This window comes from Rhinatrema bivittatum, chromosome 10, assembly GCF_901001135.1.
Source record: "Rhinatrema bivittatum chromosome 10, aRhiBiv1.1, whole genome shotgun sequence".
Classification (NCBI taxonomy): Eukaryota; Metazoa; Chordata; class Amphibia; order Gymnophiona; family Rhinatrematidae; genus Rhinatrema; species Rhinatrema bivittatum.
Genome location: NC_042624.1, coordinates 111,488,227 through 111,503,620, shown reverse-complemented (window position 1 = coordinate 111,503,620; position 15,394 = coordinate 111,488,227). Strand labels below are relative to the sequence as shown.

The following is a 15,394-nucleotide window of genomic DNA, read 5'->3' as shown; positions in this document are numbered from 1 at the left end:
GCCATGCACGTAAACCCCCGATTTTACGCCTGTAAGTTTTTTAAATCCGGCTGATTGGTTGTTTTAACTTCATTGGATTTTATTTGTGCTGATATGGTTCTTGAATTCTTGTGTATTTTATATGATTTGTTTAAATTATGTTATAGTTTTGAAAGTTTTCTCAGTCTGATGTTGTTGTATGTTTATTGCTTTGCTGTCAATTGTAATTGGCTTAGCGTGCCCTTACAGGTGGAATATAAATATTTTAAATTTAAAAAAAGACAAAGTTACTGCCTCCTGTATTTTAAAACTTGGTTTCCGTCCGCCTGTCACACTGCCATGGGCAGGAGGCATGCTTGCACCACCCCTCCAGGTGCCAACTGGTAGCATGGATTGTTTCTCAGTGTTGGTTGTAGACAGCCCAGGAGAACATGGTGGCAGTGGAGGAGAGTGGCAGTCAGTCTTGCCTGCTGCACCCCCTCCTCTCCTGCCACCTGGTTGTAGGGAGACTGCCGCTCCGGGCAGCGGGACAATCATCCATTTCAAGACGCCAGTTGCTCAGTGATGGGAAAAGGGTAAGGGGAGAGTGAGCAGCTGAGAAGCCCAAAGAACACCATCCAGCCTCACCCTAGAGGCTGTCACCTTCTACCTGAACCCTTACATCTCATTTTTTCAAGGGGCATTTAATCTAGTATTATAAGGCAAGATACTCACATCTCTCAATTATTCTGGAAGATTTTCAGGAATTTTGTTTTAGCTCCAACAAATGGTTTGAAAGTTCAGATACAGTGGATGGACTCTCACATTTTATTTATTTATTTATAGATTTTTCTATACCGGGGTACATAAATAACGTCACCTCGGTTTACATTCAAACAGTAACTCATGTAAATGTAAAAAACACACGTATGCCCAATTTTATAACTTGAGCGCACAGGCGAGTGCAAGTTATAAAAGCAGCAGTCGGCGTGCGCAAGGGGGTGCACAATTGTGCACCTTGCGTGTGCCGAGCCATGCTGCCTTCCCCCGTTCCCTTCCCCCTAGCCTTTGGCCCCACCCCATCCACACCCAAACCGCCCCTTTAGTAAAGCCCAGGGACTTACACGCGTCCCAGGGCTTTACGCATGTCACTAGGCCTTTTAAAAAATAGGCCTGACGTGCATAGGGCTTTTAAAATCCGGCCCAATATTTTTTGATTTTACCATTAAGTTTGCAATAATCCAAACAACCACCAACGTTTGTGAGGCTGTTGTCCAAAACTGCCAGCTTTCCCATGCCCATTGCAGGGACATCTGCCAAGAGGAAAAAACTGCAACACTTGGCTCTCATACAGAAGAAAAGAGTATGCTGCATGACTTCTAGGTGAGAGCATGGTGAAAGTCTTCCAGGGGAAGGGGACACCAAAAAAAACATGCCTAGAACAAGACACTATGGAAAAGACAATGGGGAATAACTAAGATGCTCATGCTTAAATTCAACTTCTCTGTAAGATGGACTTTGAGAATCGTGACACGGCAATGTATACTGTGCCACAATTTTACTTTTTAGAATTTAATGGTACATAAATCAGTGGATCTTTACAGATGAAGGTGGCTGAACAGCAGCTTCTTCAGTTCTTTGTTAAAGCACAATTTGCAGAAGTCCACAGAAATTTAGGATGCAAGATCACTGAATGGGGTAGTAGCCTAGTGATTAAAGCAGCAAGGCTGAGAAGCAGGGAAGCCAGGATTCACGTCACCTGCCATTGTCTCAAGTACAAACTTTAGATTGTAAAATGGCTGTTTGTATGTGAGTGTAACTCACCTTGGCCTACCAATGAAAAGGTGTGAGCTAAATTCAAATAAATACAATTGAAACCAGAATAGTAGATGTGTTTTCCACCTTATTTTGTGCCTCACTTTCCTTGTTTTATATAAAATATTGTCTGAACAGTATTCAGTAGTATGGATTATACAGCAATTAATGAATGCTTTGTTTAAACTCCCCCAGTCTATCTGTATTCTGAATACATCACATACATATTTGCCTCCACTGAGAACTAGAAATGCAATTATTAGGAGGATGTTGTGCTTCCAAATATCAATCTTATGCTGTAAAGTAGGCCTCCACCAAGCAGCATTAGACTGTAATAATTAAGTCTTTAGACTGCAAACAAAGTGGCTCTAAGGGTTATATAGGTCATATTTGCTCACTCACACCCTTGTTCAGTTTCTGCACAGTACACATGCGAGACTCATCTTAAGTTCCATCAGGAGCTGACATCAACTGACAATGACATCTGATGACGTCAGCTCTTGAACGAATGGGCTGGAGCTTTCCATTCTGTTGCAGTTCAGGGGATGGTCATTGTAATACTTGTCAGAAAAACACAATGCCTCAGTTGCAACACAACTCGTAATTTATTAATTTTCTTTATAAAGTGATCACCTCCTTGGCAGTCAGCTGTTAGAACAACGGCCTCAATGAGTGTTCTTGCCTTTTGCGTCTGGTAAAGTAATAGTTCAGTAGATGTAGAAACTCCCATGTTAGTTTTATTTAAACCGAACGTCACATACTTCTTGAAGCTGCCCTTAAGCTTAATGGTTTTAACACCTATTAGAATGCTTTGGAATCACGTGCTAGGGATTTAACGCTGAATAGTTAGTGTGGATGGACAGACTAGGCAGGCCCTATGATCTTTTTCTACAATCCTGCTTCTATTGTGCCTATTTAACCAATTCCACAGTGGGTGATAACCTGGCTTTTTCTCCCCCCTTTATGGCTGCTGTTGTGCACGGTCCATGTCGGCTGCAAGCAAACATGCTAGGCCTGTAAAACAGTTAGGAGTCCAGCTTCATGTTTGCACATTTACTACTGCTACTTATTGTTTATAGCACAACTAGACACAGGAAATGTTATTTAGAAACACGTAAGAGACAGTCCCTGCTCCATGAGCTTACAATCTAGTCAACACACACTGACAAGACAAATAAGAGGCTTTAGAAAAATTTATTAATTATAGAAAACATGGTTAAAATCAACAAGTCTGTGATCAGGAATAGGCAAGGTTTAAGGTTTAAGATTTAAAAGCAGCCTCAAACGGAAGGATTTGTATAATGGCTGGAGAGGAAGCATGATGCACCAACTCAGGAAGGCTGTTCCAGATATCCAGTGAGATGGAGAACACACTTTTGTCAGATTGCACAAGTAAAGCATACGTTACAATGTTTTCAGAAAGGGAAGCAAGATAGAGGTAAACAGGGGTTAATACAGTCTTGGAACAGCTCACACATAGCAATTTATTTTAAATGGGTCTCACTCTGTTTAAGAAAAATGAGGTATCAGACAATTCACATTTATGTACTTAAATTTTATTTTCATAATTACAGTCCATCGTTAGAATCTGTAAACATAAAAATTCTATTAACAAAGCCTAAACCTACCTGAGCAAGTTTTAAAAAGCCAGTTAAAACCTGATGCAAAATAACGCTCTCAAGGCCACGGCAGTGGTTTACCTGTAATCTTACAGCACAGCTACAGTGCAGATAAAGGGAAAGCAATATCAGGTCTGACTTTTTAAATCCCATACAGGTCAGCATGAATATAATACATATACATTTTACTGTCATATATTGGTCCACTGTGTATACATGTTTAACAAAGATAATTACGTAGTCCAGTAAAACAGCTTAGTGTACATTTGTTACATTGCATCTTTAGATAAATTATTATATTTAATACTTATAAGAGGTTTTGCATTTATTATATGAATGAGTGTTTTTTTTTCCTATTTTTGTAGTGCAATAGAAATTTTCCTATCCATCCTGAAGGTCTGCACTGGTGTTGCATTGTAGCTGGAAATGTTTGCTTCACTGATGCCAAGCAGCTCACTACTCCATGCAGTTATCTATAACTAAAGTTTATTAAAAGCATAGGAAAAATGGCTTTCTGCAAGCTTGCTTGGATCCTAAAGCCATCTCTCTTCTATGCTTTCACAAATCGTTGTGCTATACTTGACTGCATGGCATTGCTGGCTTCCTCTGTCTTGCTGTACCAAGGTGGTTTCTTTCTGGCTCTGTTGCTAGCTGCACCCAAAATGGTTGTGCTTGAAAGTCTCTCTAATATCAGGACTTCCGTTGGAAGTGGACTTCTCAATACTCTTTCATTCATGGCAGAACTGCACACTTGTATCCTATTCTTTATATGGGTAGTTTCAAGTTGATAAATGCTAAGTGGTAGAGGAAAGTTAATTTCCATAAGACAGGTTTAGTGCTTCCTTGCTGGTAGGGAGATGATGGGGGGAGACCAGCAGCATTTATAATGAATGTAATACATCATTCTCCAGAATGGATTACAATTGTAGGAGAATCAATGAGTTACCTTTATTCAATCCTAGTTTAATTTTGAAACCACACAGAATTCTGACTTGGTAGATAACTCTAAAACTACTAATTGGCATTCAATAAGTTACAGATATATTAAGAATGCAGCTAGCAAAACGTGAAGGAAAAATCCAGTTTACCTTTGCATGCATGTAACTTACTTCATACTGCCAACACAAATTCAGTTCACCCATCTGCACAGTTTACAGAATACAATGGTGTTTCATTAATGAGGGGACTACAGCAATTTCATAGTTATCACTGCCAAACATAACTTCCTGTCAGTGGTGCTGAATATTTTGCTAGTCCAAGCAGTTTTTCAGTTGCACAGAATAGAATGCATGAATTGCCTAACACCATTAAAAGCCACACAAGCTCCAAGAGGATTTACTTAACGGTGCAGTTTTTTTTTCACTTTCACTTCAGTGACAGGATGACTAGGTCAGCTCAGCATCCAGTCCTGAAATAATGTATATATTTATAGAGGTATACAATAAAGCACTATCCACTTTCAGAATTTCCAATGTTTCCTCTGCAAAAAAAAAAATACAAAAGATCTCACAAACTGGGATACAAACAAAAGTCAAGGCTACTGGAAGAGAAATTGCATTGTTCAGCCTTCAGAGACTAAGCTACAGTTTCTCGTCCCTGTCCCCATGAAGAAAGAACACTTTGCTATGGACAACAATATTGAAAGATATGCAATTCTACGTTTAATCAGGGCTAACTGCTTCTGCCATAGAAGGAAAGGTTTAGATGCATATGGAATGATAACTCTTCACTAATATATACATGATTTAGACATACTTAAATATCCACCTTCCAGAAGGGGATACAGCCTAGTCAGAAGCTATCAGTTCAAACTCCTAGGATTCATCTTTCGGTTGTACTTTTCTGGAAACATGTTCTTTCACCTTTAACCTCCTTTCTGTTATGATAATCACTGCCATTCTTTTCTTTTCCTGTTTATCCTCTGCTTTCATTCTCAGTTCTCAGCAGATATCTATCATGCCGGATAGGGTTGTCTCCGCTATCCCTCTCGCAGACTCTGTACTATGGTGCTGCGCTATGGCAGAGAAAGCCGGATTCACATCCCAGAAAAATCGCACTGCTCTCGGCCTTTGCCCCAGAAGCAGTGTTACTGTGAAGGCCTCAGTTTGGCAGTGCAGCCCACCGACTACTATGGCATCAGGCTGACCCCCTGTTAGCAGTTCCCATCCCATCTCTATAAGAGAGGCAATTTCTTTCAATGCAGGACATTAAATGTTTGAGTAAAGATGTATCACCAGAAGGGCAGCCAATGCCGCATAAGCCGTTCTTTTGTTATAGAGTCTGTAATGCAGTAGTTGTATTAAAAAAAAAAAAAAAAAAGACACATAATGCTAATTAGACATGCAGTGGAAAGGAAAAACATTTGGACTGTGACATAAAACGTGTGCATCAAAAACATGGAAATCTGAAACGGAGTACTTAGACAAATGCTAGAGAGTTCAAGACTCAGGAAAAGGAAGAAGAGTTTGTGACATAAGATGTTAAGCTGTTCTAATTCTTCAGGCATCTGATATCTCGGATTTACTGAGCGCTATGGCCAGTTCCAAGTCCTCTTGCTCTTGCCGGTTTAGTCTGGCAAGTCTGTCTCTCTCTTCTCTCTCACTCTCCCTCTTGGCCCATTCAATCATATCTTCTTCAGTAGGATACTGCAATTTCAAAAGATAAACATTTCTGGACTAAGCAGCTGGAAAATACTTCACACGATTCAATTTTCTGATATGAAGCAAAGCATTCTCAGAGCATCAAAACTGTTTGAGAGACATATTGCACAATATCATTTGCATTAAGGCAGTGCTTCCCAAACTCTGCTCTGGCATGACCCCATTTCAATACAACTGCACATAACCACCAAAGCAGAATAGCAGACCTTCCCTCGCCCTCCTCTCCGTTCTCCCAGAATGGGAAAGCAATAGCGGCAGCAGCCAGCGCACCCTTACATGCCCTGGGCTGATCACTGCTGCCAGCTGCAGGTGAAGGCGGAAGAAAAGTGCATACGATACAGTATTGTGCAATACACTCAAAATGCTGTGAAGCAATAATGATTATACCCTGGGTAGTCAGACTACAAACCCCATTCAATTCCTAACAAAACCGGAGGCTTTCAGCCCTGTCCTGGAGTACTCCTTGGGCAAGTGGGGCTTCCTTCATGAATATGCATGAGGCAACCCAAATGGGTAGGGGGTACCGGAGGACAGGGTTGAAAACTGCGGAGATAGCCAAACATTAATGGTTCAAAACACCAGCGGCAACATGTAACCTCAAAACTGTAAATGACTAATTACCAACATGTATCATGTAACATTAAAATGATCACAGCATGCAGTCAATGCCCAACCTATAGTATATGAGAAAACCCCAGTGACGATTCCTCTTTTCTAGGTCCAAGCTACCCAAGAAGAAATCAGAAACAGTTTGGTTCTCTGTTCAATGTCTGAAGTGACAAAAACCTGAAAATAACTGCTATTGATAATTGATTGCTACATCACAATGCATAAAAAACAACTTTAATGACTGTAAGCAATTAAAAGTCAATACAAACAAGTAATTGAGAAAAGAAAATTGCTTTACCAATTAATTGACTTCATCTTCAGGTAGGAATCCAACTAATAAACTAATAACTATTAGCAAAGCTATTTATGGTGCCTCCAGTTTCATGAGTAGTAAATTTAAGTATCAGGATGTTAAAACTGCGGCCAGTTAACTTTTAACACCCTTTTATTTACATTCATTTCCCATGAAGTTAGAACACCATAAATAGCTGTGGAGCTAATATTAGCCAGGTCAACAGATTTTACGAGATTAAAACACAGCCTGTCCCCACAATAATTAATAAAAATGGATCCAAAACAATAAGACCCACGATTGCCACCCACTCCAAAAACCAAACACACATTGCAGGTAGATAAAAATGTAAAACTACAATTAAGAAAGCAAAAAAAATAAAAACTTTAAGAACCTTAACAGAATAGCAAGGGCTGAAAAAAGGAAATATGATTAATAACAATAAAGATGCAGAATCTCAAAGCTTTCATCCTTTTCCAGGTGAAGCTCTAAATCCCATGAAGGTAAAGCTCTTCTTCTCTCTCTTTTGGTGAGAGCATGCAGGGGTCAAGCCAAAATACGACAGGATAAACAGTTTTGTGATTATAGTGGAGCACCCCCTGCTGGAGGCTTTAGAAGTTAACAGCAACCTATAACTGGTGGCCAAAACAGGGAACCTGATTTCCTTACGCAAACATCCAGGCTGTGGCGTTCAGTAACTTCTGCAGTTTGCGCAGGGTTTTGGAAGCCCGCTGACAGAATGAACATTTATTGGAGGACTGGTAATCGACAGGGTTTATTTTCAGCTCATGTGTTGCCACTGGAATATGCATCCCTCTCTCACTCCCCCCTCCCCACACTTTTTTTTTGCTAAGAGGGGAAGACGATAGTCTGATTACCCAGGGTGGAATCATTATCCTGTTCTGAGATTTAGTGACTGATTCCCAAATAAAACAGAATTGCTTTATAGACTATTTAGATAATTTCCCACTTTTTTGTGGCATAATATTGTCACAGTCAGAGAGCCTGGTCTTTCCTGATTACAAATGCCTATTGTCTTAGGTACGTATTTTGATAATCAACATTTCTACTGAAAGTATAGAACCAACTTCTCAATCAATTATAATTTTCAGCAGAATTTCACTAAGTAAAAGGACAAAATTAATTCTCTTTCCAATGGCCCATTCTTTTCTCTTACATTCCATCCTCCCTCCATGGAAGAATCTCTTATTTAATGATAGGTCTTTTCAACTGTATCATGTAAACACATTTGACTTTACTGAATATAGTTTGGAACCCCTTTCTTTGCTTTATTTTTTTTTTTGGAGGGTTCACATATATTGCGTCTTTGTTCATGGTCATCCATGACATTCTTAAAAGTACCTTAGAGAAATCAGAATGTGATCCTCCTCCCCGTTTCATTTTTGCAATAATTTCTTCATATGATGCTGTGATCAAACTCGAATGCTGTCCAGTCCTTATGCATACCCTTAAGATATGCCATATTAAATAAGGTACTAGTGGAGTGTCTCCCTCCTAGTGCAAAGGCAGAGTATTTATCACCGCCCAGAGAAGCTACAGGATTCAATAACAATGATGGAACGTCAACAGTTTTGTCAGCTTTCCTGGAGAAGTACATGCGGAAATTGCAATCTTAATTGTACAAATGGTGCTGGAATCTGAAACTTTTCTTTAAACACAGAAGAGTTGTTTTATGAATTTAAAATTAGGATCTATCTTGATGTTGCAGCTAGGACTCAAAAAAAAAAGAAGCAGTTCTTACTTTTAAGATCTATGGTGTTACCATTGGGGGTGCTAGGTTTTTCCTTCAGCATCCTGCTACATGTCGGATAAGGTATCAGAATATTAAATATGTTTTCTTTGCACCTAACCAACTAGCTAGCTTTCTCAGTACCAAGCCCAAGGGCTCGGTCTCTTCAGGTCTGGGAACATCTGATCCTAAGACTGAAGGATAACCTCCCATACGTATATTTGTTGGTCTGTCCAAAGAGGCATGGGGTCTGTTATTTCCCAATTAAATTTTTTGACATTATATCTGCCTCTTCCTCCTGGTTATGGTAAACTTTTGATGTGTTTTCTTTTTATTTTGTAGTTGTATTTTTTTTTGATAGTTTGTTTGAATCGCAGCTCCAGATTAGCTCTTTTCAATTTTTTCAAAGGGGACAGAAGTCAAAATACATCAGGAATGTGGATGGAGGAAATCAGCTTTGTGAGCACAGGATTAACAGCTACTCCAACTTCCAAAGTCAGATTGTTAAAAAAGAGTCATATCTCTGCTGAAAGAGGCTGATGTGCTTGGCTTGCATTTTGTGGCAGAGAGCCACCTTTGCTAAAACATTTGGGCCAAGAAAAATACAGCACTGATCTAACACTACAAGCACATCATTACGACATTCATCCTCCTCCATTATTTCAGTAGGATGGACTTCTACTTTAGTAATATGCTATAATCACAGAAAAAGGAAAGTAATATATTGACCTAATACTGCTTCCTCTTTCTTCCCCCTTCCATCTTGCGTGGTGATGTAATCCAAGATGCGTGATTGGCGGCTTGAAGGGTGGATGTTTGGGATGTGGGCAGGAAGGAGAAGTTGGGTGGCATTTGGGGAGATGGACATGGTTGGATTGAGTCATTTGTTGTTGGGCTTCTATTTATTCTTGGTTACTTATTTATGCATTTATGTTACATATGCATTTTTATGTACATTGCTTTGGGCGACAGCTACTGGGAAAGTGGTTTATATGTATTTTAATAAATACATTTCAAACAGTAGGTTCAAGTTCTGTTTACATTGCTGTAATTAGTTTAAAATTATATTTAATCATACATGGACATTTTTACAAATTAAAGTTAACACTGCCTAATAATCCACCAGTACATCACAAAGTTGATGCTTTAGCGATGTCCATTTATTCTACTTACACTACAGCTCAATGGTTTGTTTTTTTTCAGTACAGACTGTTCAGTGCCCACTGAGATTGATGTTTCACACATCCTGCTAGGTTTTATAGTTTTAGAAGGGAGTTACACCAATGGACCTAACAAATAACTTATTTAGAACAATTATCAGTACTTGACATAAAAAAAAAGTTTAGTTTCTCTTCCCACTTCTTATTTGTCTTTTCAAGATGTTTAAAACTAGGCTTGCTATATACAATGCCTATCAGTTACAACTCCAAAAATCATCTCTTTAGTAGCAAGTATATCAAACCTAAATACATAAATGGCTTTTGACAATGTGTTGTCTTGAATTAAAAAATGCAACCAGTATGGTAGAACTGAGGCCATCACGTGACCAATGGCAAACAAAAAAACAACACTTATTTGGCTTCCAGTATTGTGCAGTAGATGGCAATATAACCACTAAATTCTGCTTCTTTGTATATAATTTATTTGTAAACATTTGATATTCCATCTTTACCTTAGTTTGGCACAAAGCAGATTACAATCAAGATACAGATGAACGCGTAAGTAATGGTTTTGTAATTTTATGTAAGGCTCTGTACATTGCTTTGGGCAAATCCTAGTTTGGTTTGGAAAGTGATTCATAAATGCTGATAAATAAAATCAATAAATAGCTACAAGGTAGATTTTATTAATGTAATGAACATCCATAAACCTCTAAAGATTGCAAAGCATCAAAGGCTCTCATTTCATATACACAGAACGTCCGAGCACCAAACACATACAAACATTACTCTTCAACACAATAAATGACCATAGAATACTATACGTGACAATGTCATTCACAATTTCAATGTTTATGAGCTCTAGCTTTCTAAATTTGACTGCATTTTTGGAAAGGGACAGGGAAAGTGAGAATTTAACATTTTTATTAGTTGATGGTTTTGGCAGCTCTGGCTAGAACAATCACAAAGACTTTGAAGGAGGATGGGTCTTACAGACAAAACTTATGTATTGATACTTAATGAGATGAATGGAATTTCATGATTCACTTTCCAGGTATATTACAAACCTGGCTAGCTACAGAAATATAAAAACAAAGTTTGCTATTTTATAATTTTATCATACTGCATTCTTACCTTTCCTGCTGCTGACATTCTCCATAACTCTCAACATGCTAAGCTTGCACCATTCGTAGTGAGATTTCAAGACCAGATTCAAAGAATCTAACTATCCACACACCTGTGCGTGTGCATCCACTCCTGAGAATGCCTGCAAGCTTCCCTTTAGGCTTGCTGTCCACAATAATTCAGTTCTCAGTGTAGGGATGTAATAAATGGCACATGTCTGTGATCGTCTCCTCTCTTGATGGAAACTATTTTTGTGAAATATTTCTGACATTTATCAGTTCAAAAATTATGTAGCAAATTCAGAGTCTTTTCAAATGAAGACATACAGTATAGAATCAGACACACTGAATGGAATCACTTTTGTTGAGGTACAAAATAAAGGGAAAGATAAAAGTTTAAAAATAAGTGCAAATGAAAAGCAAATACTTTAATGAAATTTATTTAGTGCATTTCTATTCTGCCTTTAGCAAACATATGTACAAGGCAGATTACAAATAAATGCATATAATATCAAATAATCAATATATCTATTAAACATACACAAACTCAACACAACAGAAAAAGAATTAAGTACAAGAATAATTTATGCTCTAAAACTAAACAGTTTATATCTTAGACATCAGATGAAACTTATAGGATGCCATGGAATAAGCCTCATGAAATAAACAGGCTTTTAGATGTTTCCTAAATGTTAAAATATCTGGTATTTGTTTTAGTGCTATGGGAAGACAATTATGGGTCCTGATATTGAAAATGCTTGCCACCGAGTTGTCTAATCGAAACTCCTTAATGGACACGATTACTAACTGATACCCATTCACAGACTGCAGTACTCAACTCGGAACATATTGAGTAGTCATAATTTTGCGCTACTCTGGATTGACTTCTTGAATTGCTTTGTATAACATCATTATAAATTTAAATTTGATTTTCATTGCAACAGAAAACCAAGACAAGACTCTCTCCTAAGAGAGCAACTTAAAATCAGCAAAATTATATTGAGACATGGGAATTTGTTAAAATGGGACACAGATTTGGAAAACGTGTATAACTAAGACATTAATGGGCTTATAATGCGCATGTGGTTGACAAACAAAAGGAAGAAATTGGGATGGTGAAGAGAATACAGTATTATATAATTATGAATATAGCTATGCAAAAAATGCACAGGATTTCAAATAAAACAAAATAGAATTTAGTCTTACTGTCAATTCTTGTTCTATTAACTTTCACACTGATCTGGACCATGGATAGAGAACTACTGTTTGTAGCAGTGTAGATCAACCATGCCTTCTAGACAAGGCTCAGGCTCTTCAGATGTACTGCCATCATAGGGCTTCAGTTTTCCCACCCAGTTCTGAGTACTTTCTCAGCAATGTTGAACTATAAAAGAAAACTCAAGGAAAGACATATTAGTCATGTAAAATAACCTCATTACCTCATGAAGCTGAAGGTATGTCACTATGGCAAGATATTTATATCGTAATATGGGAGCCACGGTCCAGACTGGGGAAAATGTTAACAGAACAGGATTTAATGCAAAACTAGATGACCATTCTGTTTCACTCTCCAGCCCGTACTGGGGTACCTACCATAACAGTGCTTTAAGGGATGGGGCAGACCTACTGCTTAAAGTACTCTTCCTCCAAATGCAGCAACTGAGGAAAATATTGATTGAGTGAAGATATGAATTAAGCTCCAAATTGCTGCTTTGCACATCTCTGACAGATAATTCTGCGTTTACAGGACATGAAGGTACTACCGATCTTTTTGCTAAGGTATTGGGTGGTCTTGACTTTTTGTCAGCTTCTGAAAACAATGGTCTATCAATAACAATCGATGATGTTGATGCTGGTAACATTTACGTGCAACCAATTTCCTAAACTTCTTTGTAAATACAATTGTTTACACTTGTGATAGTCATTTTTACATCTAAATGAAAGAAATTTAATAGGTAAAAACACTAAGTATATATATATTTAAAAAGGAAAAAGCAGTTTCAATACAGAATTGTAAACCCACCATTTGGAAAGGGGAGAGAAAAATAAAGGAAAATGTAAAAATGGGCATACGCATTCCTGCTAGAGTGAAAAGCCAGGCCAGAATGCAGAGTATTCTCCAACAATTCCCCAGGAACTGAAGGCTGGTGGCTTTACAAATCTGGTCAGGAAACAAATAACATTCTGCAAGGTTAAAGCAAAAGGCCGCTCCCAGGGTTCCAGCACGATGCCAAAGATGTGACCCTGTTGAGATTTCTTGAGGTTAGGAAAGTTGTTCCTAAATGTGAATCGGTTATTTACACTTTCAGATAATAGAAAGATTAGGGGCACTCCATGAAGTTAGCATGTGGCACATTCAAAATTAATCGGAGAACATTCTTTTTCACTCAATGCACAATTAAACTCTGGAATTTGTTGCCAGGGGATGTGGTTAGTGCAGCTGGGTTTAAAAAAAGGTTTGGATAAGTTCTTGGAACAGAAGTTCATTACCTGCTATTAATCAAGTTGACTTAGAAAATAGCCACTGCTATTACTAGCATCAGTAGCTTGGGATAGACTTAGTTTTTGGGTACTTGCTAGGTACTTGTAGCGTGGATTGGCCACTGTTGGAAACAAGATGCAGGACTTGATGGACCCTTGAGGCAGGCGATGTTACTGCTGAAACGCTGATATCGGGTTCAACTGATGTATGAATTTGGTTTGCTGCACTAATTCAAGCTCACGCAATATAGATTGGGTCAGTGTGGTTTGGGAAGCTTATTGCTATTTTCAATTTCACTGTATCAAGATTTCTTTTGAGTGATTCAGATTTGCAGTACACATTTTTTGGACTATGGAACTTTTAACTTTTATAAGGTGTATAATTAAATTTTGTATAACAACACTGTGTAATGTAGGGCATAACAGCACAACTATATGACACTTTTTAAAATAAGATTTTGATTAAATTTATCCACTTATTATAGTTTTTATTGTGTTGTGAGACATTTCCTCTAGTGTCCATTATAATTTAGAAGGAATATGTTTTATTCTATTTAAGAAAATGCATACAAGGAAGTTACTCTATTGGATTCAACTACCAAAGAAACTAACGATGTGGCCTTATCTATTGAATTAGATAATAAATCATTAAAATAATTATCAGATTTCTCACCAGTACCACTGTTAAGAACACTGGATGATACAATTTCAATATCAATCCGCGCATTTTTCTATAGGCAAATAGTAGGTGTGGGTAGGAGGAAGTCACTTTTAACTTTTAAACATCTCAACGCCAGTAATATTGGGTACATATGAGAAATTAAGTCTATGGAGATTCTTTTTTTAAGGGATTTTTCAGTATTTTGTAAATGATGTTTAATTACAGCAGTATTAGATAAAAGTATGTCACAGTTACCTGGAAGGGGTAACTGCATTTTTAACTGAAGAACTTTCATTTATTTTCCCTTGCTAAATCCTCAGAAGCCAGTATTTGCTCAAATTTAACAGCAACATTGTGTTGCAGGTCTACTTTGGCTACCATGAGAGCCTCCGGCCTTGCAAAGGCAGAATGTGTATTTGATATTCATGTTCTTTTAACATCTAACCAGTAACTATTTTTTTTTAGCCATAATACTGGCAATGTAATCTCTTACTAAACATAAGCAGAATTAACTTTTGGCATACAAACAAGAACTACTTGCAAAACATAGTTTTTCAAAATTGTGAAAGTTCAACTCAATTAAAAGCGCAACTAAGAGTCAAAAAAGAAAAGGACAGGCAGAGCCTCACTGGTTCAAAATAAGGCTCCACCAGCCTCGTTTGAAACCACATGTTTAATTCTAAGATGAAAATAAATGACCTTGAGAAATCAAATATCTGTATTAGAAACATTCCATTCATGTTACGGTGGCAACACATTTTTTAAATACTTGCACTTAAGTCCAACTTAAAATTGTGAAAAACTCCTCTAAAATAGAGGACTGATGGGTTTATCTTTCTTTGTTTAAAGCTTTTGGCAAATTGTTACCAGACTGCATGATATGCTTTAACCAAGTAAGTGAGGTACAAGTCTTTTACAACAACCTTTGCTTTTTAACATTTTCCTTTTTGTGCCAAGCCCAGAGATATTGGATCTTGATGCAAGAGTGGACCCTGAATCAGAATATGTAGTCAGAGGAAGACAAATTGGTTTGGCAATGGACAATTCTAGAAAACAAATTATTTTGTCCAATAGCAAGCCCTTAAGAATTTTCTCTGCTGGCTGTGATCTTATCTTCTGAATATCCTTGCAAATTATTGACCAAGGACAGAAAATGTAGGGAAGATGATGATTCCAAGGTTGTACTAATGTTTTTTTCATTGCTGTTAATAAACTTTTCTGCTGTGAGAGGTGACCATGCGACTTAAGAGTACTGTTCCTCACTG

At 37.7% G+C, this 15,394-nt stretch overlaps 1 protein-coding gene across 1 annotated transcript in view; it reads right to left on the bottom strand.

The window, feature by feature from the left end:
* Positions 1-3,281: 3,281 nt before the first annotated feature.
* Positions 3,282-15,394, bottom strand: part of EPS15 (epidermal growth factor receptor pathway substrate 15) — a 211,933-nt gene continuing 199,820 nt past the window's right edge. Inside the window, exon 25 of the mRNA XM_029617440.1 lies at positions 3,282-6,037. Coding sequence (XP_029473300.1) covers positions 5,891-6,037 — 147 coding nt within the window. The 3' untranslated portion in view covers positions 3,282-5,890. The remainder of the gene's footprint in view (positions 6,038-15,394) is intronic.